Below are 27,656 nucleotides of genomic sequence, written 5' to 3'. Positions count from 1 at the left end.
ACTTCCTCAGTTTATGCATGCACAAACAAAATATTTTAGCATGTAAATATATTGAATATAAGCAAATTCAACTTTTTTTATATTTCTTTTTTGTCTCATAATTTATAATATTTCCCTTTAGTTTCTTTTTAAACAAATGCAAGATTATTAAGTCCAGTGTCTGATATTTTTACTCATTTCTAAATTAAAATTGTCATATTCTATCAAGCATTTATTTCTAGAATAAGAAATGATTCAGCGCTTGAATTTATAAAAATGCCTAGATATAGGCGCAATGGTCTTATATTTGTTATATAATCTTATAATAAGAAATATGAGATACATTTTCCTCTGTTCAAGAAATCTTCACTTGTAAAATTTACTTTTTTGCAGTCAAAATTAGGTGTAAACATTTCTGGGAACAGCTTCTGGGTTATTCATGTTCTGCTCTTGTAGCTCGTTCAGGAAAAAAAGTGGCTATGTTGTACTGGGGGCATATATTTTTGCTCACATGGATTGGGCCTGCTTGTCCCAATAGAGGAACGTGTCAGTACAAATCAATACAAAGTTAAGATTGATCTCCTTTATCCTGTGATGAAACATTTCTATCCTCATGGGAGTGGTCTCTTCTGGGATGACTCTGCCCCATCCACAGGACATAAGGGCTCACTGAATAATTTGATGCCCCTCTGTAATTAAGTGGCTACTAAGCCACGTTTCAACACATACAGTATACTAGTATATGCAAAGGGCACACATGCCTTATGTGCGTACACATTGTCTTGACACATTACACTGGACTCTGTACTGACTGCTATACTGTGTTGACTTGCAGTAAAGCTGGTATCTGTGAGATGTTTGAGGGCCATCAGGGACCAGTGACTGGCATCAGCTGTCACAGTGCCGTGGGCCCAGTAGATTTCTCCCACCTCTTCGTCACCTCCTCTTTTGACTGGACTGTCAAACTCTGGAGCACAAAGGTAAGAAGAGGAAGATGGGCCCTGCTTTTAAACTACACTGCCAATGTCTGTTGTCCTAGCTAATTTTTCAGTGAAGTTCATATGGAATTTAAATTGGTTTACGGTACAACAAGCAAATCCTGGGGCCTGGGTACTTAGTATAGTAAGTACAAGTGTAGGACCGTCCCTAAACAATTCAATGTTCAATGTATGGCAACATCCCAGCATATATAGGAAATTCCCCTGAAGGGCACCATCTGTTTAGCATGTGTATAACTTGTATGAGTCGAGTTTGCCTTTGCAAATTGAAGTTGCAGTAAAGACACTGACAAGCATTCTCTTTTTTTCCCGTCACTGACAACACCCCTTCTATGGAAACTACATATGCAGCATGAGTTCCCTTTTACGGAAAAGTGGCAAGGCTGGACGGTTTTGTTCTGCCTGGAAGTTGCACTCATTTCCGTGCTGGAAAAGTGACAGAAGACTGAAATGAAGAAAATTGCCTAATCAATCGCTAATCACTGTGGAGAACCATATGTTTTATAAAGTATCTTTTAATAATAGATGCTTTCTATTGGTCTAGAAACAAATATTACAAATCCCCACTTTTAAACAATGAGATGTAACTATTTCAGTCATTACACTGTAAGAAATGCGAAGAGAGAGATGATGGAAGATTGAGAACAGCTCTCTGATTTCATCCTGCATGCTTTCTTGGTGAATAGATGATGAGGAAGTTTGAGAGAAAGAGAAAAGGCTAAGAGTAGAATAAGGAGCAACGTAAAAGAAAAGAGAATCATTTAGCGTGAAGTCGGCTGTGGTTAACTGACAGTGAGATCACAATTCAAATAGAGCTGAGCAGAGACTTTACTTTGCAGTTCAACTGCATTAATCAATTTATTATATGTTCCTTATACTCATTATTATATAACCAAAATATACTTTTATGTAAAATTGGAACTTTGTAGTCACTGCAACTAGACTTAGCTGTAAATATACTGTACCTTGTGCTTTTTGACACGTCAAAACATTCCAGAGATGCTCAGGATGCTCAGATGATGTTTTTTCAGACCCAGGGTAGGTTTCAGGGTGGAATTCCCTTTTGCCTTTGAGGACAGCCGCAGGAATGCTGGCCTGCCTCCCGGCCCTGTGTGCCAATGTCTTGGGCCACTTACTGTTTGTTTATCTAAGGCCACCTGAACACAGTGCATCTGTCTGCAGAGTCACGTTTGAATTGTTTCCTCATGTTGATGTGTAGAAGGTGACTCATTAAAAAATGTATTAAAAATCATTTGGGAACCAAACTGATTGTTCGTGTTGATGAATTGGGTCAGTTCCTGGCAGGTTCCTCGATTATTCAAGAACATTATCCGCAAGTAATTGGCTTCAAATTCCACTTTCCTCTGTCTGGTTGTTGAATAACCAATGGAGTCCTCTCCTTTTGGCATTACTACATTTTATTATTGCGCTCATAAAGGATAAGTGAGAAAATGAGAGCGCTTCTCACCAGCCCGCCGTTCTCTGGCTGGGAAATGTTCACAGTGGCCTGATTTGAACCGATGTCCCACTGTGGCCGTGGCACAGCAGCGACTAATGATTATTCTGTCTGTGGAGCATTTCTCAGCCAGAGTGCGGATGGAGATGGCATGTTTGCTTGGGGGAAGGACTATTAGAAATAGCTCAACATAATAAAACCTCCAGCACAAAGAAGATATTATTAGTTGAGAAGTGCAGTATACTGTAGGTGAAGTTATATCATCAATTAACTATATGATGAGTTGTATAGTATAGAGGTTGGGATTGGTCAAACTTTCTGCAGGAGAGGTTGGGATTGGTCAAACTTTCTGCACGAGAGGTTGGGATTGGTCGAGCTTTTTGCACGAGAGGTTGGGATTGGTCGAGCTTTTTGCACGAGAGGTTGGGATTGGTCGAGCTTTCTGTAGGAGAGGTTGGGATTGGCCGAGTTTTCTGCAGGAGAGGTTGGGATTGACCGAGCTTTCTGCAGGAGAGGTTGGGATTGGCCGAGCTTTCTGCAGGAGAGGTTGGGATTGACCGAGCTTTCTGCAGGAGAGGTTGGGATTGGTCGAGCTTTTTGCACGAGAGGTTGGGATTGGTCGAGCTTTTTGCACGAGAGGTTGGGATTGGTCGAGCTTTCTGTAGGAGAGGTTGGGATTGGCCGAGCTTTCTGCAGGAGAGGTTGGGATTGGCCGAGCTTTCTGCAGGAGAGGTTGGGATTGGCCGAGCTTTCTGCAGGAGAGGTTGGGATTGGTCAAACTTTCTGCACGAGAGGTTTGGATTGGTCGAGCTTTTTGCACGAGAGGTTGGGATTGGTCGAGCTTTCTGCAGGAGAGGTTGGGATTGGTCGAGCTTTCTGCAGGAGAGGTTGGGACTGGCCGAGCTTTCTGCAGCAGAGGTTGGGATTGGTCGAGCTTTCTGCAGGAGAGGTTGGGATTGGCCGAGCTTTCTGCAGGAGAGGTTGGGATTGGCCGAGTTTTCTGCAGGAGAGGTTGGGATTGGCCGAGCTTTCTGCAGGAGAGGTTGGGATTGGCCGAGCTTTCTGCAGGAGAGGTTGGGATTGGCCGAGCTTTCTGCAGGAGAGGTTGGGATTGGCCGAGCTTTCAGCAGGAGAGGTTGGGATTGGCCGAGCTTTCAGCAGGAGAGGTTGGGATTGGCCGAGCTTTCAGTAGGAGAGGTTGGGATTGGCCGAGCTTTCAGCAGGAGAGGTGGGACTGGTCAAACATAATGTGGAAAAGGGTGGGATTGGTCCAGGAGTGTCTATAGAAGTGGGTGGGATTGGAGAGCGTTCTTTCAAGAGTGGAATGGAATGGGATTTTCAAAAACAGTCCCACATGTTAACAGTGGAAACAATAGTATCAGTTCAGAAGTTTGCATCTTCCTTTTTGAATATGAAATAAATATTCAGTAATAACTTGTATACCCCTCCTTTGTCTTTATAACTACTACTTTTGTATTTCCAACAGGGTGTGCAAACTTTTTCACTAAGCTGTATGTTTTACTTGGTTAGGAAAGAAAAAGTCTGGCAATTTGGGCAGGCGTGACTACATCAGAGCTGGCGCCTGCAGGATTTGGCTGTGGTGATGTGGATTAGATCTGGTTGAATGTTCTGGTTTGTTCATGTTGCTTGTGGCATACGGCGGTCCTGTGCTGGTATTCTTATCCATCTGTCATTTTTACTGCTTTTATTAAAAATGGATGTACCTCAAATGAGTGATATCTGTGCAGCTTAGTGTCTATAACTTTATATGTAGTGATATTTGGAGAATATAATATGCTTGGATCTGGTGAAAAAGCATAAATGACTAAAGTTAGATATGTGCAAGTAGTAATCTTGTTTAAAGGTGTTTGTATTGTGCTTTTAGCAACAGACATTGTCACAAAGTTAACAAAAACCCGAGTCTAGACGTCTAATTAGCAAGTCAAATGTGCCAATGGCAGGGTGTTTTTTTTTTTTTTTTTTTTGAGGCAAAACCTCTTGGAAAGTTTCTGTGAGGTTCAAATGACATTTATTCCCTACAGCTGTAAGGTGAATAGTACATGTGCACAATATAATCACAATGGAGAGAAGTTTTAATCTGTAAATGTTTCCATCATTGTAATGGCTACTGATTTCCATCATTGTTTCTATCATTGTAATGACTACTATGTCTCACATCATATAGTAAGACCTTACACTTATTTACTGTGTACTAATATGTAACAATCCTAAACTCAGGTTATTATCTGTCTGGAGTTTTGCATGTTCTCTCCATTTGTGTTTTCTCTTACCTCCCAAAAACATGCCAGGAGGTGGCTGATTTTGCTATGCTAAAATGGATGCCCCGAGATGTGAATGAGTGTGTGAATGTGTGTGTGTGTGTGTGTGTGTGTGTGTGCATGGTGCCCTGACATCCCATCCAGTGTGTATTAATACCATGTACCCAGTGTTCCCAGGATGGGCTCCAGATTCATTATGTCCCTGACCCTGCTTACTGGAGATGTATGAAAATGATCTAGAAGATAAACATGTACAACATGCTTTTAGGTGGGTTGAGAGCATTTTTAAATGCAAACACAAAATGTTTTGTAGGGAAATTACATTAAAATATAATCATCTATAGTGTATCAGTCTGTAGTAGAGCAAACATGCAGCCAACATGCCAGTTAAGGCAGTCATCTTGCATGTGTGTTTGCATAGCTATAGGTATAATGCTGGCTTAAGGGCTGATTTTATAATTTTATGTCTATGCATTAGCAATCTTGCAGACATTGTGTACCAGCATATTCATTCATTCATTCATTCATTCTTCAGGGTCATGGTGGATCCGGAGCCTATCCCAGGAACACTGGGTGCAAGACAGGTATACACAATGGATGGCACACCAGTCTGTTACAGAGCCCAGAATGTTTAAGGGGGGGGAGGGGAAAAAAACCCAAAACATAATTAAGTTATTCTACGAAATAGAGTCGTGCATGAACTGATCGCCAACAAGGTGCGTATTGCCGAATTGGCTATAAGCCACGTACGACGAGATTGAGTAGAATAACTGTTTTCTTCTATCCACATTCACTGGATTTTGAGAAACGGAGCATTTTTATTTTTTGCAAATTCGATAAATAAAAGCTTTATACAAAACGTCCGACAAAATAATTTCCGCTTAGAATGTAAACAAACTGGCGAAATGACAGTAGCAATTTGTGAAAAATGCTATAATAATAATTCTTGAAAAATTTAAAAAAGATATGTTCTTACCGGGCGGCACGGTGGTGTAGTGGTTAGCGCTGTCGCCTCACAGCAAGAAGGTCCTGGGTTCGAGCCCCGGGGCCGGCGAGGGCCTTTCTGTGTGGAGTTTGCATGTTCTCCCCGTGTCCGCGTGGGTTTCCTCCGGGTGCTCCGGTTTCCCCCACAGTCCAAAGACATGCAGGTTAGGTTAACTGGTGACTCTAAATTGACCGTAGGTGTGAATGTGAGTGTGAATGGTTGTCTATGTGTCAGCCCTGTGATGACCTGGCGACTTGTCCAGGGTGTACCCCGCCTTTCGCCCGTAGTCAGCTGGGATAGGCTCCAGCTTGCCTGCGACCCTGTAGAAGGATAAAGCGGCTAGAGATAATGAGATGAGATATGTTCTTACCATCAAATACTTTTATTTCATATTTTGTTGCTTTTTTGTATTTTTGGGGTTTTTTGTTTTCGAGCAGAGTTTTTATTTCATCCTCGGTTGGTTCAGCAAAACGCTCCGCCATTTTGTTTTTCTCTACTTGTGGTATATGAGCTGATAGCCTAGTAGTAGAATAGCCAATCAGAGCATGTGATTTGCTCATATCCAGTGAATGTGGATAGAATAATAGAGAACAGACAGAAGATGCTGGTTGCCAGAAGTGCTGAATGTAATTTAATTGTATACAGTGTAAATTATATTGCTATCATTTGCAGCAATATTCCACTCAATTTGATCTCCTATCTTCAAGCAAACCTTTCCAATAATTGTCCTTCCAATAATTCACTGTCACTACTGATTTTGTAATGTTTTTAGATAGAGTTGTTTAAGCCCTTAACATTGCACTGCTTATGCCAACTGATCCTTAAACTGCTCCATTTTGCTTTTGCGCTAGTTCTGGTTTGGGTCAAGTGATTGTTTGGATCTTGGCCCAACCCCAGTTGCTATGTGATCCACTTCCCCTGGTCAACCAGTTGATCTTGGCTTCATCCACAACACCACAGAGTCTGAGATTCTGGAGGTGTTCATGTTGCCTTCTCTGCAACCTACACTTACCCATAAGCCCCTTATCTAAGTCTCGGCCCATGTTCATCTTTGCCGAAGTATAAATAAGCACTTAGATTGCATGGATGCACGGCACCCCACCCCTCTGTGAAGGGCTTCATTATTGTGTTGTGGTCTGGGAGCTGAGCGAGACACTGACTGCATTCCTCCTACCCAACTGTCTGCCCTGTACCTGTTCAGCATGCATGTGGCCATCCTCAGGAATTCTCTCTCTCTCTCTCTCTCTCTCTCTCTCTCTCTCTCTCTTTCTCTCTCTTCTCTTCTCCCTTGTTTTCATTCTGTTTTCTTTTTGTCTTTTCCCCAGACAGCTGTTACACTAAGGTTACAGTACACCTTTGGAGAGACTTTCATCTCATGTTTTTATGACACTGCGTGAGTGTGCAGAGGTTTTAATTAGCCCGTTCCCAGACAGCCCCAAGGCTGCAGCAGCGCCACTGAGTCTACTCTCATTTTCTCTCTGTCTCTCTCTCTCTATTTCTCTGTCTCTCTCTCCCTCCTGAAACCTTCACATTTCTGTCTTTTTTTCCCCTGCACTGCTTTTCTCTTTTCTCTCTGTCTGTCCTTCTTTCCCGCCCTCTCTTTATTCTCTTTCTCCTCCTCCTCCTCCCAGCACAACAAGCCGCTGTACTCCTTTGAGGACAATGCTGACTATGTGTACGATGTCATGTGGTCTCCAGTGCATCCTGCGCTCTTCGCTGCAGTGGACGGGATGGGCCGTCTTGATCTGTGGAACCTAAACAATGACACTGAGGTGAGGCCACACGCGCGCGCGCACACACCAGCTCTAGGCTATCCCTGTCCAAGTTCCAGGCCACACCCCCAGGATATACATAGACACACACACCAGATCTAGGCTATCCCTGTCCAAGCTCCACGCCACACCACTAACACCCCCAGTATAGACACACACACACACACACACACACACACACACTTTATGCTAGGACAGAGCCAGATCAAAACATCAACAGCCTCCTCTCTGTGTGGGTGTCTTTCCACAGGCTGCCCTTAAATCAGCCCTCTGATGGCTCACGCCAAGCGCTCGCGCGCTTACACACGCGCATGTGTGCGCGCACACACACACACACACACACACACACACACACACACACACACACACACACACAGAGTAAAATCACTCCAATGTGTGTATTTCTTTCTCCCCAGTGATCCAGAGTCACTAATTTCCCATGGGCAGCAGCCCAGCTCAGTGGTTTAATCTGGTCCTCTGGGGTCACTGTGCTTTAAGACGTCCAACAACTGCACTAAACGTCTGATCCCCATCGCCGCAGTCATATGAGACTGTTTCTGCTTACTGTTTATCCTCGTCTGCCACACGTGGTTGAACTCATTAACACCTTGTTAATTACACAATTACTTGAATCAGGTGTGTTGGAGCAGAACATGCTGGACTGGGCTTTTTTGCATTTTAGCACACTTAAAAAATATGTATGTATGTATGTATGTATGTTACAGCAGTTAAAGCTACATTACTAAGAATGTTGATTAAAAAAATTATGACTCTTCACCATTGACTTATGGAAGCAGTAAAACATTGTATCTCTGAGCTGAGGCAAAACAGTAGCATGGGCACTCAGGACAAGTAGAATTCATGATGGGGCTATTTATTATTGGCTCATCCGGCCGACAGGCAGTGAGCTTATGCCATCGTGTTGTCGGTTGTCTGTCCGGCGGCGTCTACATTTCACGAAAATCGCTTCTTCTCTCTTAATTCGTCACCAATTTTTATTCTTTTTGGTAGGAAGGTAGGTCTGCCTGGGGTGCATATAGCTTCTACCCAAATTTGTATAATTGCAATTAATAATGAAGATATGGAGTAATTAAGCCCTAACGAGCAGTTTCCACACAAATCTCTTCTTCTCCCTCAATTCTTCACTGATTTTGATTCTTTCTGGCATAAAGGTAGGGGGACCTAGGGTGCATAGAACTTATGCCCAAATCTGGGCTGGAGTGAGCTACACCGTCATCGACAATCTCATTTATTCATGCTTCCCAGAGGACAAATATATGTGTTTACCTGAACAAGAGAAAAAAAATTCTCCTTCTATGTCTTTATTAATGTTTATAAAACAAAACCTTTACTTTGGTATATAGTATGAAGGTGAGTCAAATAAAACTTTTTTTTTTTTTGCATTATCTATTGCAAAAAAAAGTGTCACAAAAGTGTGTCAGGTTTAAAGTAGTAGTAGAAAGGATACTGAGAACAATGGAACAGTAATACATTTTACTTTTGCAACTATAATATTTACTTTACTGTTTCTCTAATCTATGGCTCACTTTTAAGGTTTTCATTTGACTCACCCAGGTAGTGTACGGTTCAACTTAATACAGTTCACAATGGCATTACAAACCTCAAAGTTATAACTTTAGCACAAACTACACATTCTGAATCTTACTTCCTGCTGCACTACAAGTAGAAAGATTTTTGCTAGGTCGACAAACAAATCAGTCCGGTACAAAGCTGTCAAACACCACAGTACCAGTAAAAAGTTTGGACACCCCTACTCATTCATAGATGTTTCTGTATTTTGACTATTTTCTACATTGTAGAACAATACTGAAGACATCAAAAGTATGAAATAACATACGGAACATATATGGAATTATCTGGTAAACAAAAACAAAATCTCATCTCATTATCTCTAGCCGCTTTATCCTTCTACAGGGTCGCAGGCAAGCTGGAGCCTATCCCAGCTGACTACGGGCGAAAGGCGGGGTACACCCTGGACAAGTCACCAGGTCATCACAGGGCTGACACATAGACACAGACAACCATTCACACTCACACCTACGGTCAATTTAGAGTCACCAGTTAACCTAACCTGCATGTCTTTGGACTGTGGGGGAAACCGGAGCACCCGGAGGAAACCCACGCGGACACGGGGAGAACATGCAAACTCCACACAGAAAGGTCCTCGCCGGCCCCGGGGCTCGAACCCAGGACCTTCTTGCTGTGAGGCGACAGCGCTAACCACTACACCACCGTGCCGCCCCCAAAAACAAAATGTTTCATATTTAAAATTTTTCAAAGTAGCCAGCGTTTACCTTGATGGCGCTTTGCACACTATTGGCATTATCTTAACCAGCTTCATGAGGTAGTCACCCAGAATGCTTTTCAATTAACAGGTGCCTCGTCAAAAGTTAATTAGTGCAATTTCACGCCACCTTAATGCGTTTGAGAGCAAGCAGTAAATAGTGAATAATAAAAGTACAGTAAATAGCCCTATTCCACAACTGTAGTAATCCATATTATGTCAAGAACCACTCAGCTAAATTAAGAGAAACGACATCATTACTTTAAGACATGAAGTGACTTTTAATTATTAAAATTAAAGAAAAAACATTGAATTAGAAGGTTTGTTCAAACTTTTGACTGGTACTGTACCTCTCTCCTAAATACTATACACAGTTACCTTACAGGAAAGCAGATCTAAACAGAATCAAACAATAACAATATGCAATGCAGTGACAGAACACCACGTCTCATAGCTGAAACATAGGTTACTGACTTTTTGTTGAAGGTGCAAACATGATGTGCTGGAAGAGGATAATGATCATACAGACATTCCAGGCCACATATTGGAGCTTTTATTTACCCAGTGGGCTAGCTAATGTATTTATGACTTGTATGGTAGAAGCTCCACATACACTAAGGCTAATAGTAATGATATATTGTTATACAAAGAAAACACATCATTGTTGATATGGTAAACCTTTCAGTAAGGATGTATTATGTTTATGTAACGTTTATAAAAAGCTGCATTTTTGTCTTAATAACTTCAAAAAAGAGAAAAGAAAGGTTCGTGAGGGAGGAAATGTTTATAGCTGGTATAAAATAAGCAATAACTAGAACTGACTTGTCTCACAGATGTTCCACAGCAGTAAATGTTACGATGATGTATGAAAAGGATTGTGTTGTTCCTTAATAAATAACCGAATGCAACTTCATATCAGGCTGCATCACACCATATAGCATGTAGAACTGCTTTTGATGTTCATATTAAAACGGAGAAGATGGTGAGTTTTCTTCTCAGACTTGACAAACTGACACAGCTGTACCGGTACATATGGACAATGTGTGTAATATTAGGCATGTCAGGTGAAAATTCAAATTCAGTCCAAATTGCTTGAAACTGCTCTCATTGAATTCAGAATTGAATGCAGAACAACATACTTTTACAAAATTCAAGTATGTATGTCCATTCTTGAGATATTACAAATACAAGATTGAAAAAAAAACGGCTTAATTTTTAGAAAACTGCCGTAATATTATGTATTCGGATCACGTGGTCCAAAATAGGCCTGATTAGCAAATGAGATCAAATGTTTTTTTCTTAATAATGTTTCTATTTTTCAAGATATTTACATGGAAATTGGCAGGCACATAGATGGTTGTATACTGAATACAAAGCTTGAAAATTTTGTAAAAAAAAATAAATTATGCAAATTAGTATTAATTATGCAAATTATGTTAACACGTTCAATAGGTACACTCAATAAAAAAGTAATAAAAGAATATTTCTAATACCCTCTTTGTGTTCTGTAGGCCTGTGTATTTCTCAAAAGTAGGGCCTACTAGTGTTTGTATTAAAGAATATAAATGATAATATTCACAGCTTTCAAGGCTAACCTCAAAAATACTGTGTGATCCACATCCAATAAACAACTCCTCCAATTAATTGAATTGAAATTGACCCTCTCACATTTCTGCCTTCCGGTTTCTAAAATATCATTCCAACCACTAAGATCTCAATATTTTTCATCAAAACAACTACAGTTATATTCTAAAATAGTTATTTATTTACAGAAATCAGTTTGATTTGAAAAAATAAGTAGGTAAAGCTATGAAAACTCACTTCAAAGTCTCCCGTGAAGCAGAACATCAAAACTAGCAGACGGAAAATTTTGCTGAATACTTGAATTTGATCAGAAACAGTGAGAGCGAGAGAACATCCCTATAAAAGTTATCTGATTTGATATTCATGAGTAATCCAGTTGGAAACCAATCAGAAAAGAGAGAGAGAGCGCCTGACCGCTTTCCCATGACTCAAAAAGCACCAGCAGTTTCCTGACGTCACACGAGCAGAGGTTTTACTCTGTCGTACCAACTTCAACCTGCCGTTACTCCCAAAGTCCTGAACAGATCTTAACGAGATAAATTTCTTTGGAAAGCAGAAATTATAAGCTTTTTTAATGATAGTATTCACGATAGAAAATATTCAAGAGTTAAGCAATGACCGATTTGGAAACTTTGAATGTCTGCATGCAGAATTTTCACAGCACGGGCAGCAAGCGTCTGATATGCCTATTAATATATCAATTCTAATGTCGCTCATCATTTACTCTAAAGATGTGGCTTTTAAAAGGGTTGCTCATGTAGAATGTGCAAATTCCAGTGTAGTATTTCATGGCATTTTACTATAACAGCAGTTTTTAGGTGCAGTTGCCTGCAACAGGATGAAAGGATGATGCTTGAATTTCTTCAGTTTGTAGTCTTTGCTTACATCACTTCCGCCTTCTTTTATTAGCTCTGTGTTTGGACTGGACTCTGCCTCACCTGCAAAATGCTTTGACTAAAACTGTCTGGGCAATAAATATCTCTAGATCAGGATGTGTGGTGTGTGTGTGCATGCGTGCAGGTGCCCACAGCCAGTGTGACCATCGAGGGTTCTCCTGCTCTGAACCGGGTGCGTTGGGCTTCAGGAGGCAAGGAGGTAGCTGTAGGAGACTCCGAGGGCCGGCTCTGGATTTATGATGTTGGAGAGGTAGGCTGAAGTTGTGACTACAAGAATGGCTCCAATCAGTTATTAAACTAACCCTGTAGTCAAGTGACTATAAATGCAAACTTGGGGTTTCTAATCTGTCATTTGATCATGGAGAGATAGTGAGTTTAAGCTTAGTGATGCTACTATGGGTTGGGGATTAGCAATGACTAAATTGTGGAAAAAAGAAAATTAAACTGAAAATTAAAACCTATTCATCCACCGAATATGATACAATTTATATACTCTACTAAATGTATACCTGTCTATATAAATACAGGCCATATTTACAGTTATTTCACGTTGTCAACTTAATATAATACACCCATGTGACCATGGTTTGAAGGATATGATGACCAAGCACTCCTCTGCTACAGTTTACTTTAAGTTAATTCATAACTTGGGCTATGGTCACACTACAGCTCGCGATGCTTTGCGATGGATTATTGATGAAAATGAGGCGTTTGGTGGCTATGCTTCCCTGAGCTTTGGGAACTATTCCCAAACCCATCTGCGAGTATTTGCTGCTTAGTTTGCTGGCGAAAATATCGCCACCAAATTTCAATGCATGCATTGGCATTTTCCGTGACGTTTTTCGCCACTCACAAGGCAAAGATGCACCAAAAAACAATTCGCGAAGCTCGGAGAACATTTGCCATGCATCACCCAATTGTCAAGTCAAGTTTGTTTGTAGCACTTTTAACAGTAGACGTTGTCCCAAAGCAGCTTTACAGAATCTGAATGACCCAAGACATGAGCCAATTTTATCCCTAATTGCTGGCGATGCTACCAATTTTTCATCGCCAAGTATTCACAAACCCATCATGAGCTGTAGTGTGATCAGGGCCTTAAGCCATAAAAAAATTAGGTACTTGAGATAAGCAGTGTCTTGGATTAAAGATTCAGTCTCCTCCAATGTCTTCTCATCTCATCTCATCTCATCTCATTACCTCTAGCCGCTTTATCCTTCTACAGGGTCGCAGGCAAGCTGGAGCCTATCCCAGCTGACTACGGGCGAAAGGCGGGGTACACCCTGGACAAGTCGCCAGGTCATCACAGGGCTGACACATAGACACAGACAACCATTCACACTCACATTCACACCTACGGTCAATTTAGAGTCACCAGTTAACCTAACCTGCATGTCTTTGGACTGTGGGGGAAACCGGAGCACCCGGAGGAGACCCACGTGGAGAACATGCAAACTCCACACAGAAAGGCCCTCGCCGTCCACGGGGCTCGAACCCGGACCTTCTTGCTGTGAGGCGACAGCGCTAACCACTACACCACCGTGCCGCCGTGAGAATATATATATATATATATAGGCTTGACTTGTGGAGGTCAAAGTAATGTATTTTGTGCTGAAAGCTCTTTGCTGGTGATGGATAATACTATGGTCAAAGGCAGCAGTAGAATATTGAGAGTACAAAGATACATTTTCAGGGATACAAACATGTACCAGGCTGGATGCCTTCGAGAGATATCGTTGCTGAATTGTATTGATACAATTTTTGGTGCACCAGTATTTTTTTGCTTTTCTTCCCAAAAAAAAACTTTTTGTAGACTTTAAAGGGATGATATTTATTATATCCCTGAAGCAGGAATATCAACCTGTCAGATAGTGACACTGGAGTTACTGCTTCTTTGTCCATATAGCACAACAAAAATGGATCAGAAGGTCAGAATTGCATGTAACTGGGACATGCCTCTCTCTGTTTTAAGCAAACCCCCATATGCACAGCTACCCAAAAAACGCATTAGGTCTGAAAACTGATGTTTGCAATTTCTATATTAAATCCTTACTTAACTCATTTCAAGAAGAATTATTTCTTCACTAAGCAACAGTGGTTACATATTTAAGTTCTTATCATTATCCTTTTTGGCTGGTGACTCAAATTGAAATGCACTTATTCTAAAAAGAAAAAAAAACTCTAAGCATGCACTATATTTGATTGTATTTCATGCTTTCCATTAGTTTTCATTCAGCAGCTTTCAGTGTACGTCTGAAGTGAAAGGGGGCAAACCGCAAGCCGTACATTTAAACCATCTCCGCTCGCTATGAGAGGCTTTTGCATTAAAGACCTTGCATGTTTACCAACCTCCTGGGCCGGCCGGGCTTGTTTGGGTTCCACCGCTTTTCTTTACCCACTATTTTAAAACAGCCTCCACATGACCTAACCACCACCACAGAGCAGCGAGCCGCCATGACTCCCATGTTTGCTGTGCTCTTTTCAGAGTCTGGGTTTTGCCTTGTGTGTGGGGTTCGACTAATTTTAGCCCTGCATCATGCGGTAATTGGAGAGTGTGCTGGTCGGGCGTGTGGTCCCTCAGTCTTGATGATAATGGTGGGTCATCAATAAACTGACTGAAGCTGAAGGGTTTTATGTTGCAACAGAGTGGGGGCTTATTTACGAGAAGCTTTTCAGAAAGATTGAAAAAAGTCTGTAACATGGCCTATGTTGTGAAGGGTACTTGAGTACTTTCAGCTTACCCCTTCTGACAACTACTGAGGTCTTTTTGTATCGTCTTTCGGGCTGCGCACTTAATATTTGCTTTGCATCACCATGACATGTTCCAAGTTAGTCAGCTTCGGCTACATTCGCGCACCATTCTGCAGGTTATGAGCATCTAATGTACATTATTATATGCACATTCACTGGATATGAGCAATCGAATGCTCTGATTGGCTACTCTACTATTAGGACATCAGCTCATAGACCATGAGTAGAGAAAAACAAAATGGCGGCACATGTTACTGAACCAACCGAGGACGAAATAAAAACTAAACCCCAAAAACTGCTCTGTTTTGCAAAATCCAGTGAATGTGGATAGAATAAAAGTTATTCCACTCAATCTCATCGTACATGGCTTATAGCCAACTCGGTGCGCCGCGCCTCATCGACTATCAGCTCATGTGCAGCTCAACTTCGTGGAATAACTGTTAATTATTCAGAGATTTATGACGTAGTTGCGGCATTTACTATTTGACCCCATGCAGTGGTGACACCTGAAAGCTATGCTTCTCTGCTTTTTCAGATGAAAGCAGGTGTCAGATACATTAATAAAATTCATCTGGCAGAAAAGACGTGCATTTGTTTCTGGTAGATGTTGTTTTCGAAATTTAGCCTGTGGATTCATGAGCATGGCTCTTGTCTGCCAATAGAAAACAAGCAGGTGGGATGCTGGTGCCTTTGGATGGTACAAAAAGTGAGGGTGTTGCTAATTATTAAGTAAAGGTCACAACAGAATCTTACTGTCGCTTAGCTGTGTTGTCCACTGTCATACATTAGGGTTTTATTTCTCTCTCCCTACTAGGATTTTATTGTTAGCAATGTTGGTAGCTCTAATTATTTAAAATAATGCTGTTTTTTCTGTGAAGCTCACAAAGGTCACGTTCTTATGATTTGATGAAGACCTCATGCAGCGCTGTTTAAAAAAAGTTTCGATTTGGTCTTTGGTTTAGATGTAGACATCATCTCCTCCCACCTCTCTATTCCTGCTTAATTACAGCCTGCAGATCTCTCGCGCTCCCTCTCTCTTTCTCTCTCTCTCTCTCTCTCTCTCTCTCTCTCTCTCTCAGCCTGGATGGCAGGCAGCCTTCTCTTCTCCTCTGACTTTCCCAGCAGAATGTGATGGCACAACCTAATCAATCTGCTTCATGATCCCCATCTCCATAAATATTCAGCACTCACAGGGCCAAACAGCAGCCCTTACTGTTCTTTTCCACAATCACAATGCATACTTTTTCCCTCTCCAGTGTAATATCAGCAGTCATCATGATGAATCATGTAAGGTCTGTGCTGGTGGTTGGAGGAAATTTAATGTGAGAGTACTGAAGTTCTCTGTATGGCCCACAGCTAGCATCGGCACACAGCGAGGACTGGACTCGCTTCGCCCGCACGCTGGTGGAGCTCCGTGCCAACCGAGCTGACGGTGAGGAGGAAGGCCCTGTGGAATTGGCGTCGTAGAAAAAGCGCAGCCTCAGAGCATCACACTGATACTGTCTTACATCCACGTTCAACCCAGCACCACTCCATCAGCTGCTGTTCACCTCGGCTCAGTTCACATTTTTATTATAGAAAACACAGATTAGCATCCCCTTGCTTTGTAATTTAATTGTGCAAAAATCTACTGTTTGCATTCACTTTGCCATTGTTTAATTGTTTATAGGCCTTATTCAGTGTCTGTTTCACACCAATCCAAGGCCTAGCATGGCCATTTGATGACTGATGTGAAGATGAATAGTTTCTATGCTGCTAAGGGTTCTTAGTGAAGGCCAAAGAGGTTCTTTGCACCCTGTGACATTTGCAATGCTTGTGTTGTGTGTTGTATGTGTGCATAATTTTTGTATTTATCTCCTGCATGAAGTATAGTAATGGAGTGTGTCTTAAGCAGTTGTCTGAACTAAAGTAATTTATAATTGCTAAACAGGTAATATGTAAGAGATATTTTGTCAGGTGATGACAATGTGATAGTTAATTCACAATCTCTCTCTCTCTCTCTCTCTCTCTCTTACACACACACCTTACTGATGGAAAACTCACAGCCTAAGTTTAAGTGTGGAATATGTGCTCAATGATTACAGGCAATGTCATGCCCCAAGGTAATCAAATAAAATAATACATGCTCTCAACAACAGCACCTCTCTTTTTAACCTCCTTTTAATGAACATATTACGCAAGTCACTGCTATACTTACAGACACACGTATGTACAAATATGTGTGCATTGAAATACTGTACAAATCATCAAACAAACCAAAAGCTGTACTGGTAATGCCATCTCATCTCATTATCTCTAGCCACTTTATCCTGTTCTACAGGGTCGCAGGCAAGCTGGAGCCTATCCCAGCTGACTACGGGCGAAAGGCGGGGTACACCCTGGACAAGTCACCAGGTCATCACAGGGCTGACACATAGACACAGACAACCATTCACACTCACATTCACACCTACGGTCAATTTAGAGTCACCAGTTAACCTAACCTGCATGTCTTTGGACTGTGGGGGAAACCGGAGCACCCGGAGGAAACCCACGCGGACACGGGGAGAACATGCAAACTCTGCACAGAAAGGCCCTCGCTGGCCACGGGGCTTGAACCCAGGACCTTCTTGCTGTGAGGCGACAGCGCTAACCACTACACCACTGTGCCACCCCCGTAATGCCATCCTAAAAATAGTATTTGTTTTAATGGTAAATATCTCAGATTGTGACATTACAAACCTGATCTAGAAACATTTGCGTCTCAGGCTGTGATTATCAACAAATTTCCATGGAGTCACTACATTACCAATTTGGGAGCATTTCAGCAAGGATTGCCAGAATGTTGGGGTTTCCGTGTGGCAAACCAGAAAAGCTTTCACCCGACTGTCAGGAGATCATGATCCCGAAGATGCCACATCCATCCATGAAGTAGAAAAGTAGATTGACCTGGAAATGGAGAGCTGTGTGTGCAAACTGAGCTCCTGTTAGCCCATCACAAACTGATACTGCTGAAACTGACTCAATATGTTTTTTCAACCCCACATATTTTTTTCTATCACTTGTGCATAAGATCCCAAGAGGGTTAAACTTCTTGGCCAGGTGCAAGGTCCCTTCCCTCAGATGAAGGAAGCTGCTCTTTCCAGGAAAGAACCATGGCCTTGAAATTGGAGGTGCTGATTTTCATCTCTGTCACTTCACACTCGGTTGAGCCAGTTGAAGTGGTTTAGGCACCTTGCAACGATGCCCAGCTGGTTGACTCCCTGTAGAGCTATCAGACACATCCCACAGGACAGAGACCCCAAGACCTGCAGTTCCTTCCACTAGGAAAAGTGGAAGGAATATTAATAGAGCTGTTACAATTTAGTTTGGATGTAATTGAACTACAGATGGCACAGTGGTGTAGTGGTTAGCACTGCTGCCTCACAGCTACTGGGTTTGAGCCCAGTAGCCGACAGGGGCCTTTCTCTGTGGAGTTTGCATGTTTTCCCCGTGTCTGCGTGGGTTTCCTCTGGGTGATCCGGTTTCCCTACAGTCCAAAGACATGTGGTTAGGTTAATTGGTGGCTCTCAATTGACCATACGTGTGAAAGTGACTATGAATGGTTGTTTGTCTCCGTGTCAGCCCTGTGATGACCTGGCGACTTGTCCAGGGTGTACCCTGCCTCTCGCCCATAGTCAGCTGGGATAGGATCTACAGTAGCTTGCCCGCGACCCTGCACAGGATAAGTGTTTAAAGATAATAGATGGATGTAATTGAACTACAATTTATGATGGTTTGTAGTCAATCAACAAGGTTGAAATGGGAATAACCAATCAATTCCAATCCAAAGAACAAACCCTAAATCATCCATGGCAACATTGTGTGTACACTTCAAATATAGATTTCATAAAAATATTGACAAGTGATGTTGCATAACAGTATTAATCCAAAGGCAGTGGAAAAGAGGATGACAATATGACATTGGGCTGATTTTTGTCATTTTGTCACCCCAAGCCCCCCAAATGAACCAATTAAATCGTGTAATACAACTATATCACTTCACCTACACAGAAAATCCATAATGAGCAAGCCTGAGGCAACGGTGGCAAGGAAAAACTCCCTGAGACAACATGAGGAAAAAACCTTGAGAGGAACCAGACTCAAAAGGGAACCCATCCTCATTTGGGTGATAACAGATAGCGTGATTATAAATAACTCACTTCTATAAGTGTGTCCAATATAGTCAAAAAGTGCAATTGTGTAACCAGGAAATTCATTATAATTTTGACAAGAAGTCTATTTTGTTGAAGTTATAAACTGTTCATTGATGGAGACTTGACTGCAAGACTGTTCATGACAAATGCAGTCCAAAGTCATCATAGAAAAATTAAGTGTCTAGAGGCATCTTCTTTATCATTAGACTGCCCATATGGGGGCCATCCTCTACAGAAGCGAAGTGATGAGAACTTCAGCCAGAAGTAGTGCGTCAGGATGGATCAGGGGCTGTACATATGGGGCCAGCCTCACAGAAGTGAAGTGATGAGAACTTGAACAATGAGAATGATGAGATTTCATTCAGTGTAGATTTCAAATATAGATTTCATAAAAATATTGACGAGTGACATTGCATAACAGTATTAATCCAAAGGGAGTGGAAAAGAGGATGACAATATGACTTTGGGCTGATTTTTGTCGTTTTGTCACCCCAAGCCCTCCAAATGAACCAATTAAATCCTACAATATATCACTTTACCACCTGCACAGAAAATCCATACAAATCCACTACAACTTTTGGGAACAAAATCATAAAATATATTTTGTGTAATATTTGCTTCATAATGACTCATTTCCTTGTACTTCAGCCTGTAATGGTAAAATCGTTTCAAAAGAAGAATAGGCATGATTTATTCTCTCTCTCGGTTTTGTGTGTGTGTGTGTGTGTGTGTGTGAGTGTGAGAGAGACTATAACCTAATGTGTAGCATTGCCACCCACAGGTGGACTGATTAGCCTCAAGGGTGGGCTAAGGGGGGAGGGGGGGGGGGGCAGTAACATGAAATCTTGGTAAATGCAATCCAAATTTACTCTGGATGCCAGCGAATGTGGCTACCGCTAACCTGTAGGCACTGCGCTGGGCGCCAGCAGGCTGATTTGAGACATAAGAGGTGGATCTGAGCCAGAGGATTGCTGTGGTGAAGGGGGGAGGTTGGTTGAGCAATGTAGAGAAAGAGAAAAGATTTCATGTCCTACTGTGTTTCTTCATGAAGAATAAAGATTCAAAGGAAATCGTAAAATCAAGAAGTGAATTATTATTAATTTGCTTTTCAATCAGTGAAAGGCAATATAAATGAAAAGGTCATAGTTTCGTGTCTGTTTCTCAGAAGAACCCATGGAAGTGATTATATGTAATCAAGAAATTAAATGAATGAACTTACACTGCATAGCATTGTGTGAAACAATCAGGATAGTATATATGTAAATGTACAGGAGATTTCTTGGAAGTTTCAAAACAAACATTTTGAACAAATAAACCCATTTTTTCAGCGTTCACTCTAAAACATGCTGTAGCTAGAAACAGTGCAACAGAGTAATGAAAACAAGCTATGAGGTAAAGTGAAATAGTCGTGCTTCCTTCTCCAGATTGGTTGGATGTTGGTGGTCCACTTCATTTGTTTTACTCTAGGCTGATATTTTATTGCTGCATGCCTGAATGTAAAACCTTGCCAGGTATTGCCAAATCACAGATCCCACCTTTAAAACAAAGTTTATTTAAGTGCTTAGATGATATCCTAGTGTTTCATTCACATGATTTCTCTGTTGCAGTTGCCATACTTGAGACAGGATTTCTGGCATGGCTATACAACATGGCCAGAAAGAGAGGTTAAAATGGCTAAAATTACTCACCCTACTTTAGAAGAGAACAAATGGTATTTAGACAAGGCTGATCAAATATACTCTGATGCTTATGTACCTTCCTCCAAACTGCTGATTCCACTTAAACTGGTGGAAAACTTACCAAATTTGTGTTTTCCTGATATACACGACCCCTCTCCCTATTCCAGAGGGTACCTCGAGGCATTTAACAGCAAAGAAGCTTACTGGCTCTTCACATCTGGGTGGGAAAAAGATCCCAGAATTTTTCATCAGGAGAAGAAAAAGCTGTCAGTATCGAAATTAGCTAGCTAACTTTTGCTAATGTTAGCAATACTTGCTGAGATAACCTTCCCAGTTGTCCCACAACATAGCTAAACTGCTAACATACGATAGCTACAAGGCAGCATGACAGGGACGATCTACTGTGCTGCTGCTTGTTGAAGATGTATTGTATTTAGTAGATTATCAGTATAAATGAAAATGCATCTTCTTAATGAAGCATAGACACAATCACAATGATTGCGATTCGGTCCTGTGATTCCTCATTTGGTCCTCAAAATAGTAGCTGTTAAATAAAATGCAAGGATAGAGAGCTATAGGAATCACTGCAAATTTGTAATAATTCATATAAAAATATACAATGGTGAAGAATTGGGTTAGAGGCAAGTTTGACTTTCCAATCCATAAAAAAGCCTTAGAGGCAGTTCTGGACTCCTGAGCGGTGGAGTAGCTCCATTATACAATATAAAGGGCAGTTAACTTTTGCCCAAACTGCGACAGGCTCTGGCAGAACCATTCTCTCCAATAAATCCCTATTAGGTTTTCATCTGTCTGTACTGAAGGAGGTTGAATTGGCAAAGTATGATCTAGAAATGTAGACCTCTGCCAATTAAGAGATTCTGCCTCACGGATATTCGGGAGATTCTGCCTCACAGATAACCAGGAGCAAACAGTCATGGACACAGACACAGCTGCTCAGAGATGTTTCTCAGTTTACTGTAGGACAAACATGAGTATATCTTCCAGAGGGGAACCGTCAGGGCCTTCTAGGCTTTCAGAGAAGGCCCAAACATATCAGCATTTCAAATGTTATATTTAATTTCTTTCATTCTTTAATTTCTTTCATTCTTTCATAATTTCATTATAATTATTATCTTCTAATTCTAATTGGGCCTCATTTTCTATCAAATTTGCTTCAGAAATGAAAGGCTTACTGTCCTGAAAACATTAAAATCGAGTTATCCGATTAGATTTTTTTGTTTGCTGTCTCTAGGCTGAGAAGAGTTTAGAGCTGGCTCACTCATTGGTTACGACTTCATTGCTGGGACAGAAGGCCATGGCAGTGTACGTTTATGTAGGAAGTGACAGATGAATTAAGCAATCAGATTTTGATTTATAGTAGGAGGGACCAAAAATTTATCGCCCTAGGCCTCCTTGAAGGCTCAACTGCGAGCCGGCACTGTCAGCACAGCAGTGAAGTCACCTTCCAGTCGGTGTAGCGTTCATCAGTAGTGTTAGTGAATGCTAATAAAGCAGTCAAGTAGCACAGGCTAACAACCGAGAAACTAAGCTTTCTGTCTCCAGACTCTTCTTCCATGCACGCTCACCACAGTATTTTTCACTCGGACTTAAGTATTCATTTCCCTGTGTAATTTACTTAGTTAGTTTTAAAATTAACATTGACAACTACACACAACAGAGCTACCTGGCAGCCTGCTGCTAATCCCTTGCAAAATCCTTTGCCCTGTTGCTTTTTTGGTGTTTGGATAAGTCTTGGCTGAGCTGATGTCCCAGCTCTAATAGTAATGGTTCACCATTGATATATTCACAAGAGTGTGTTGTAGCTATGTGATTGGATGATGATGATTTAATTGATGAAGCTGTCATCTATATGTCTAACATAAATGGGTGATGAAGCATCACTGGATTAGTGTACACTACTGTATGAAAGAAGAGAGACAATATGTATCATTACATCACGGGCGATTGCTCTAAGACAACGAGGGAGGCTCAGCCTCCTCTAAAAATGATGAACATCGTGTAGGATGAATTGTGCTAGGCTTATGTTATAGCCGACCTTATAACATTGCTATTTCAGATCCAGAATCATAGAAATATATGTGCTCAACCCACTACAGTGCGAAATCATTCCATTATAACTTTCCCCAGTTCGCCTAATGTGTGCGTGAGTTTTTCCCCCTCGTGACAGCGCGATGCAGCCCAGCCTCAGTGGATTGGGAGCTATGTGCTTGTCAATCTCAAAATGCAAGACGATTATTGGACAAATACTGCGAAAATGCCCGCCTACGGACTCCGAGCCTCACATGGGAGGGACATGGCAGTTTCCACGAGGAGACTGGTAATTGGTGAAAGCAGCCGGATATTTTCTTTGATTGAAAGCTCGTTTCAACTATAGACAGGCAGCACAGTTTTGCCAGATTGGGCGGTTTTAAGTGCATTTTGGCGGGTTTTGAACATATTTTGGGCTGGATAACGTCAGCAGTATCTGGCAACATCAGTTCAGTCCCATGCAGATTCGCAAGTGCTGTGGTGTATTGTAAGAGATCGGCTTACATTTCGATTTCATTCATTACATACGGTTTCTACCAGCTTTTTTAGTTTGTATATATTTTCATTGTAAATAAAGTGTAAATATAGTGTCAAGTTTGCTATCTTAGTTCCAGAAATTTTGTTTATTTGAGTGACTGAACTTGAACTTGAGGGGGCTAGTCAGCTAGCAAGAAAGCTGCGCACGGATGCCAAGCATTGCTGATTTAATTTTGGCGAAGCCATTTGCCAGTCTTCCTTTCGAGGAAAAAATTAAAATTAAAGAGCAGGGGAGACCAACGCCTCAAATTGACTTGGTGAAAAAGGTAGGGAATAATACTCGTTCCTTTCAGCTCTCCTGGTACGAGAAAGTGAATTGGCTAACAGCAAGTGACCCACATCAACAACAGTAAATAGGCTACTTTAGTAATATGTCATGGATGGACCAAAAATATAGAATCTATTTAAAATGTTTATGCTGAGTATATTATATTGGAATATATGTTTTTCTGGATATTAATTAAACACAGCTACAACTTGGAAAACATTTTTAAACAAAAACACAGCCGAGGTCAATTTTTAAACAACATGCCACAATTTTAAAATATAAAATGTTAAAACATACCCCCCCCCCCCCCCCAACACCACCATCATCATGTATATTGGACAGTAGGCTAATGGGCCAAAAGAACCTGTTATTTCACAGTTTGTGACCCTGCCAACAATCAGCCAGATCAGAGGCAAGAGTATGGGCAAAATTGATGTGTTTTTTCTTTTAAAATCTGGAAATATCGTAACCGACCAGCCTCCCCTGTTTGAAAGACTACCAGCCGCCACTGCATTACATCACCCGTCAGGATCATAATCTTATGAAAAGAAGAAAGACATTACTAGTCAACATAACCTTCATTAAGGAGAGAGCAGAATGTGCGAACGAAGGTAAATCTCAAGGATTTAACTAACCAAAACAAGCAGCAATCAGAATAGCCTGTTCCAGTTGCAAACACGCCAAACATATATTTCTATCAGTCCCTAAAAAGTGTATCCTCTTCTAGAAATGTCACCCACACCCTCTCAGTGATGCTAATGGACACTTCTAAAAACTGTGCAGTCACAGTCCTTCATGGTCGATGAGAGAAAAAAATGGGTGCAGTAGAGAGCTTTTAGTCAAAATTCTTGCTCTAAAAAGGAAACATGCTCTTCTAGAAAGGAGTCATAATGAAGCCATAATAAGGCACCTGTGAAAATGAAAGTCTTTTATGTGAGGCCGGCCTTTTCTAAAGAGCTATCAATCAGCTTGAAGTTTCCTGACATTTCAGTTCTCTATACAGTCATACTAAGGGTCCTGCTCCTTTTGCCCTATTTGCTCTTTTTTTTTCTCATCCATCTCAGATTAAAAGCCTGTGGAGTCTGGAAAGCAGCCTGTTAAGAGGCTATCATCAAGTCACGGGTTCAGGTGAAAGAGAAAGAAGGAAGAGAGGAAGAAAGAGCGAAAGACAGAAAGAAAAGGAGTGAGAACTGTCCACTTACTGTTCAGCGAAGTTGATGTAGAACCATCAGAGGTCACCATTGTGACACCAAACTGAGACCAGGTGCTGAAGGCTCATACTGAGAAGAGAAAAAAATCAATTACCTTTAATTAAAGGATCAACAAGCGGACGCTCCAGGGGTCACCTCAATCAGCTAGGTCACACTTAGCCTGGCCTTATTCAGAGTCCTAAAAGATCCTTATAGAGAGGTTGAGGGAACCTGGCAAATGATAAAGCACCATCACACAATTAAGGTGGAACGGAAAAATAAGAGGTCAGCCATAAAGCCACTGATGAATTATGAGGCATTATTTCCATGGTTGGCATCAGTGGGTGCAGGTGTCTGTCAGCTCCTTTTTCAGAAGGCATGAGGTCCTTCCACAACACTCAATGCAGCCATTGTCTGAGGTTTGGCCTGAACAGGCAGCCACTTGTAACTTGGTTTTGATAAAATCAACAGAAGTCTATCCCAGGAGCACTGGGCACAAGGTGGGAATAGAAACTAGATGGGACACCACTCCACACCACGCGCACACACATTCACACCTAGGGGCAATTTATGTAACCAAGCCACCTACTGGTATGTTTTTGAGATGTGGGAGGAAACAGGAGAACCCGGAGGAAACACACACAGGGAGATCACTGTAAAACTCCACACAGTTAGTAACCTGAGCTCAGGACTGGCCTGGGGATACTGGATCTGTGAGGCAGCAATAATACCTGCAACAACACCAGTAATAATATTACTAAAGAATAATATCACAGTATGATCGAAAAATGATTGTAATTAATTGAACCCAAATTTTTTTTCTGCACTCCAAGATACAGTGATGTATTATCATTTATTATTATACATACAGGACACTTTTTTGATGGAATAAAAACATGTATTCTATTCTGTTCTGACGGGTTTCATTCATTTGGTTTGATAGCATGCAGTATTGTTAGCATATCGCTTATCCTACATGTATTGCATCACTCTACCCAATGGAGAATGAGCGTTGAATATGGTTTACGATATTGCATGGTTGTCAAGACAATATGACATCACACATCAGAGCTGATGCGACTATCCAATGAGAGAGTTTTCTGCTGTGCATGCGGAGAGGCATTTTTTTGTTCGCCAGGAAAGAGAAAGACGTGTTGAACACCCGAAAAGCTACGCATAAATATTCTTCATGCATATTTACAAGAGAAAAACATACCAACGGACATCGAAAAACTGGAAAAGACACATGTCAGAGAGGTAAAACTTCCACGCTATTATGTATATGTATTTTAACCATCTGTTAAAGGAATAAAATCCATTTTGCTCTTGCAAAGGATTTAAGCCTGACAAGAAAATATTGTAGAGAAAACATCACTGAAAAAAATATTTTTATTTTCCCATCTCAATGGACCAAGCGATCCCCATTCTCTCTTGTTTGAGAGGGTACACAATACACATTAATGAGAGGGACAAAGTTGCCCCCACCACACTCCCTTACACTTCAGCTCTGCTCTGTATGCTCTCAATCATCAACAGTGGCACCATGTTCATGCACATTCCCCAGGGGATTCTTCAGCTGTTCTGCTCTGATTAACCCACCATGCCTCTCTTCGTAGGCTGGCATGGAGAAGAGCAGAGCCCCAAAATATGGTGGACATACAGGCATAAGTTCAGATTTTATTGGTAATTAAATAACAATCAACAGGCTGGCCGTGCTTCCAGTTGATGTTAATGAAGTTGGCTCCAGCTCCACCTGTAGAAACAAGGGAAATGGGTCACATGGCCTCATAGCTGTATGCTGATGAGGATCCAGAGGTCTGCCATACAAATAATGGCCACCAAACTGAGCGTGTAATTCAATTTCCTGGGCTGACTGTAAATCACTAATTACCCAGGAGTTTAGCTGCTGATAAATGGTGAAATGAGTGATACATGCTGTAAGGCCATACCTAATCATAAAGTGCGTCTTACCCAGCCGACAGCACTGACGGAAATAAAACGCTGGTGGAAAGCAGGAATGCTGCTCTTGCTTTGTGAGTACATGGCTTTTCCATCTTGCGCCACGCTCAGGGCCAAGTCACAGAGCAGTAAATCAGACACATCCACCAGGCAAAATGGATTAGAATTAAACATTAATTCTCCTTTAGTGCCACTCCAAACCATACTGGCTTGGCATGTGCTGGTGCCTTTTAAATCGTATTTTCTTTAAGATATACCACGAAAGTAAAATAGTTTAAAAAAAAAAAAACACCTCCACATCTAGGTCGTATTTTACATATTTTACATAAAAGGAATAAAGAGAGATATTTTTGGATGGTTTTGCTTGGTCCTGCCAACTTTATAGGATCTGTTTATTGCTCTTACAATGCTGCTACGTCAGGGCCTGGAGTTTTTTTTTTTTTTTAATTTAACACTCAAAAGTTAGAATCCCAGAGCTGCCAGATCCTATATATTAGCTGTGGAAAATATTCTGACCCTTGGCAGGCATGTTGCTTCAAAAATCACCCGAAATCACTGAGCACTCTAATTAGGGCTGACCACAGAAGAGTCAGCGGTGGAAAGCAGCTAGAGGAGAGTGAGAGCATGGCGGCTTTACCAGCAGCGGGTTTGCCAGGCCTTAACTAGCCCTCATAGGCAGCAGGGGAAGTAGATGGAGAAAAAGAGGACATCTTTCAGGAAGTAGGCTTCACACCCTGAGGGAGAGAGGCGGGAGAGGGAGGAGACAAAGAGAGACACTTGTAAAGTTTAACTGGCAG

At 41.4% G+C, this 27,656-nt stretch overlaps 1 protein-coding gene across 1 annotated transcript in view; it reads left to right on the top strand.

The window, feature by feature from the left end:
- The window catches only part of LOC132900015 (cytoplasmic dynein 1 intermediate chain 1), a 98,212-nt gene extending 81,093 nt beyond the window's left edge, over nt 1-17,119 (top strand). The window contains exons 14-17 of the mRNA XM_060942051.1: nt 815-959; nt 7,329-7,469; nt 12,379-12,504; nt 16,359-17,119. Of these exons, the coding sequence (XP_060798034.1) occupies nt 815-959; nt 7,329-7,469; nt 12,379-12,504; nt 16,359-16,469 (523 nt within the window). The 3' untranslated portion in view covers nt 16,470-17,119. The remainder of the gene's footprint in view (nt 1-814; nt 960-7,328; nt 7,470-12,378; nt 12,505-16,358) is intronic.
- Nucleotides 17,120-27,656: the final 10,537 nt, after the last annotated feature.

The sequence above is a fragment of the Neoarius graeffei genome, chromosome 16 (assembly GCF_027579695.1).
Source record: "Neoarius graeffei isolate fNeoGra1 chromosome 16, fNeoGra1.pri, whole genome shotgun sequence".
Taxonomy (NCBI): domain Eukaryota; kingdom Metazoa; phylum Chordata; class Actinopteri; order Siluriformes; family Ariidae; genus Neoarius; species Neoarius graeffei.
The sequence above is the reverse complement of the archived record's forward strand: the minus strand, read 5'-3'. Positions and strand labels throughout refer to the sequence as shown.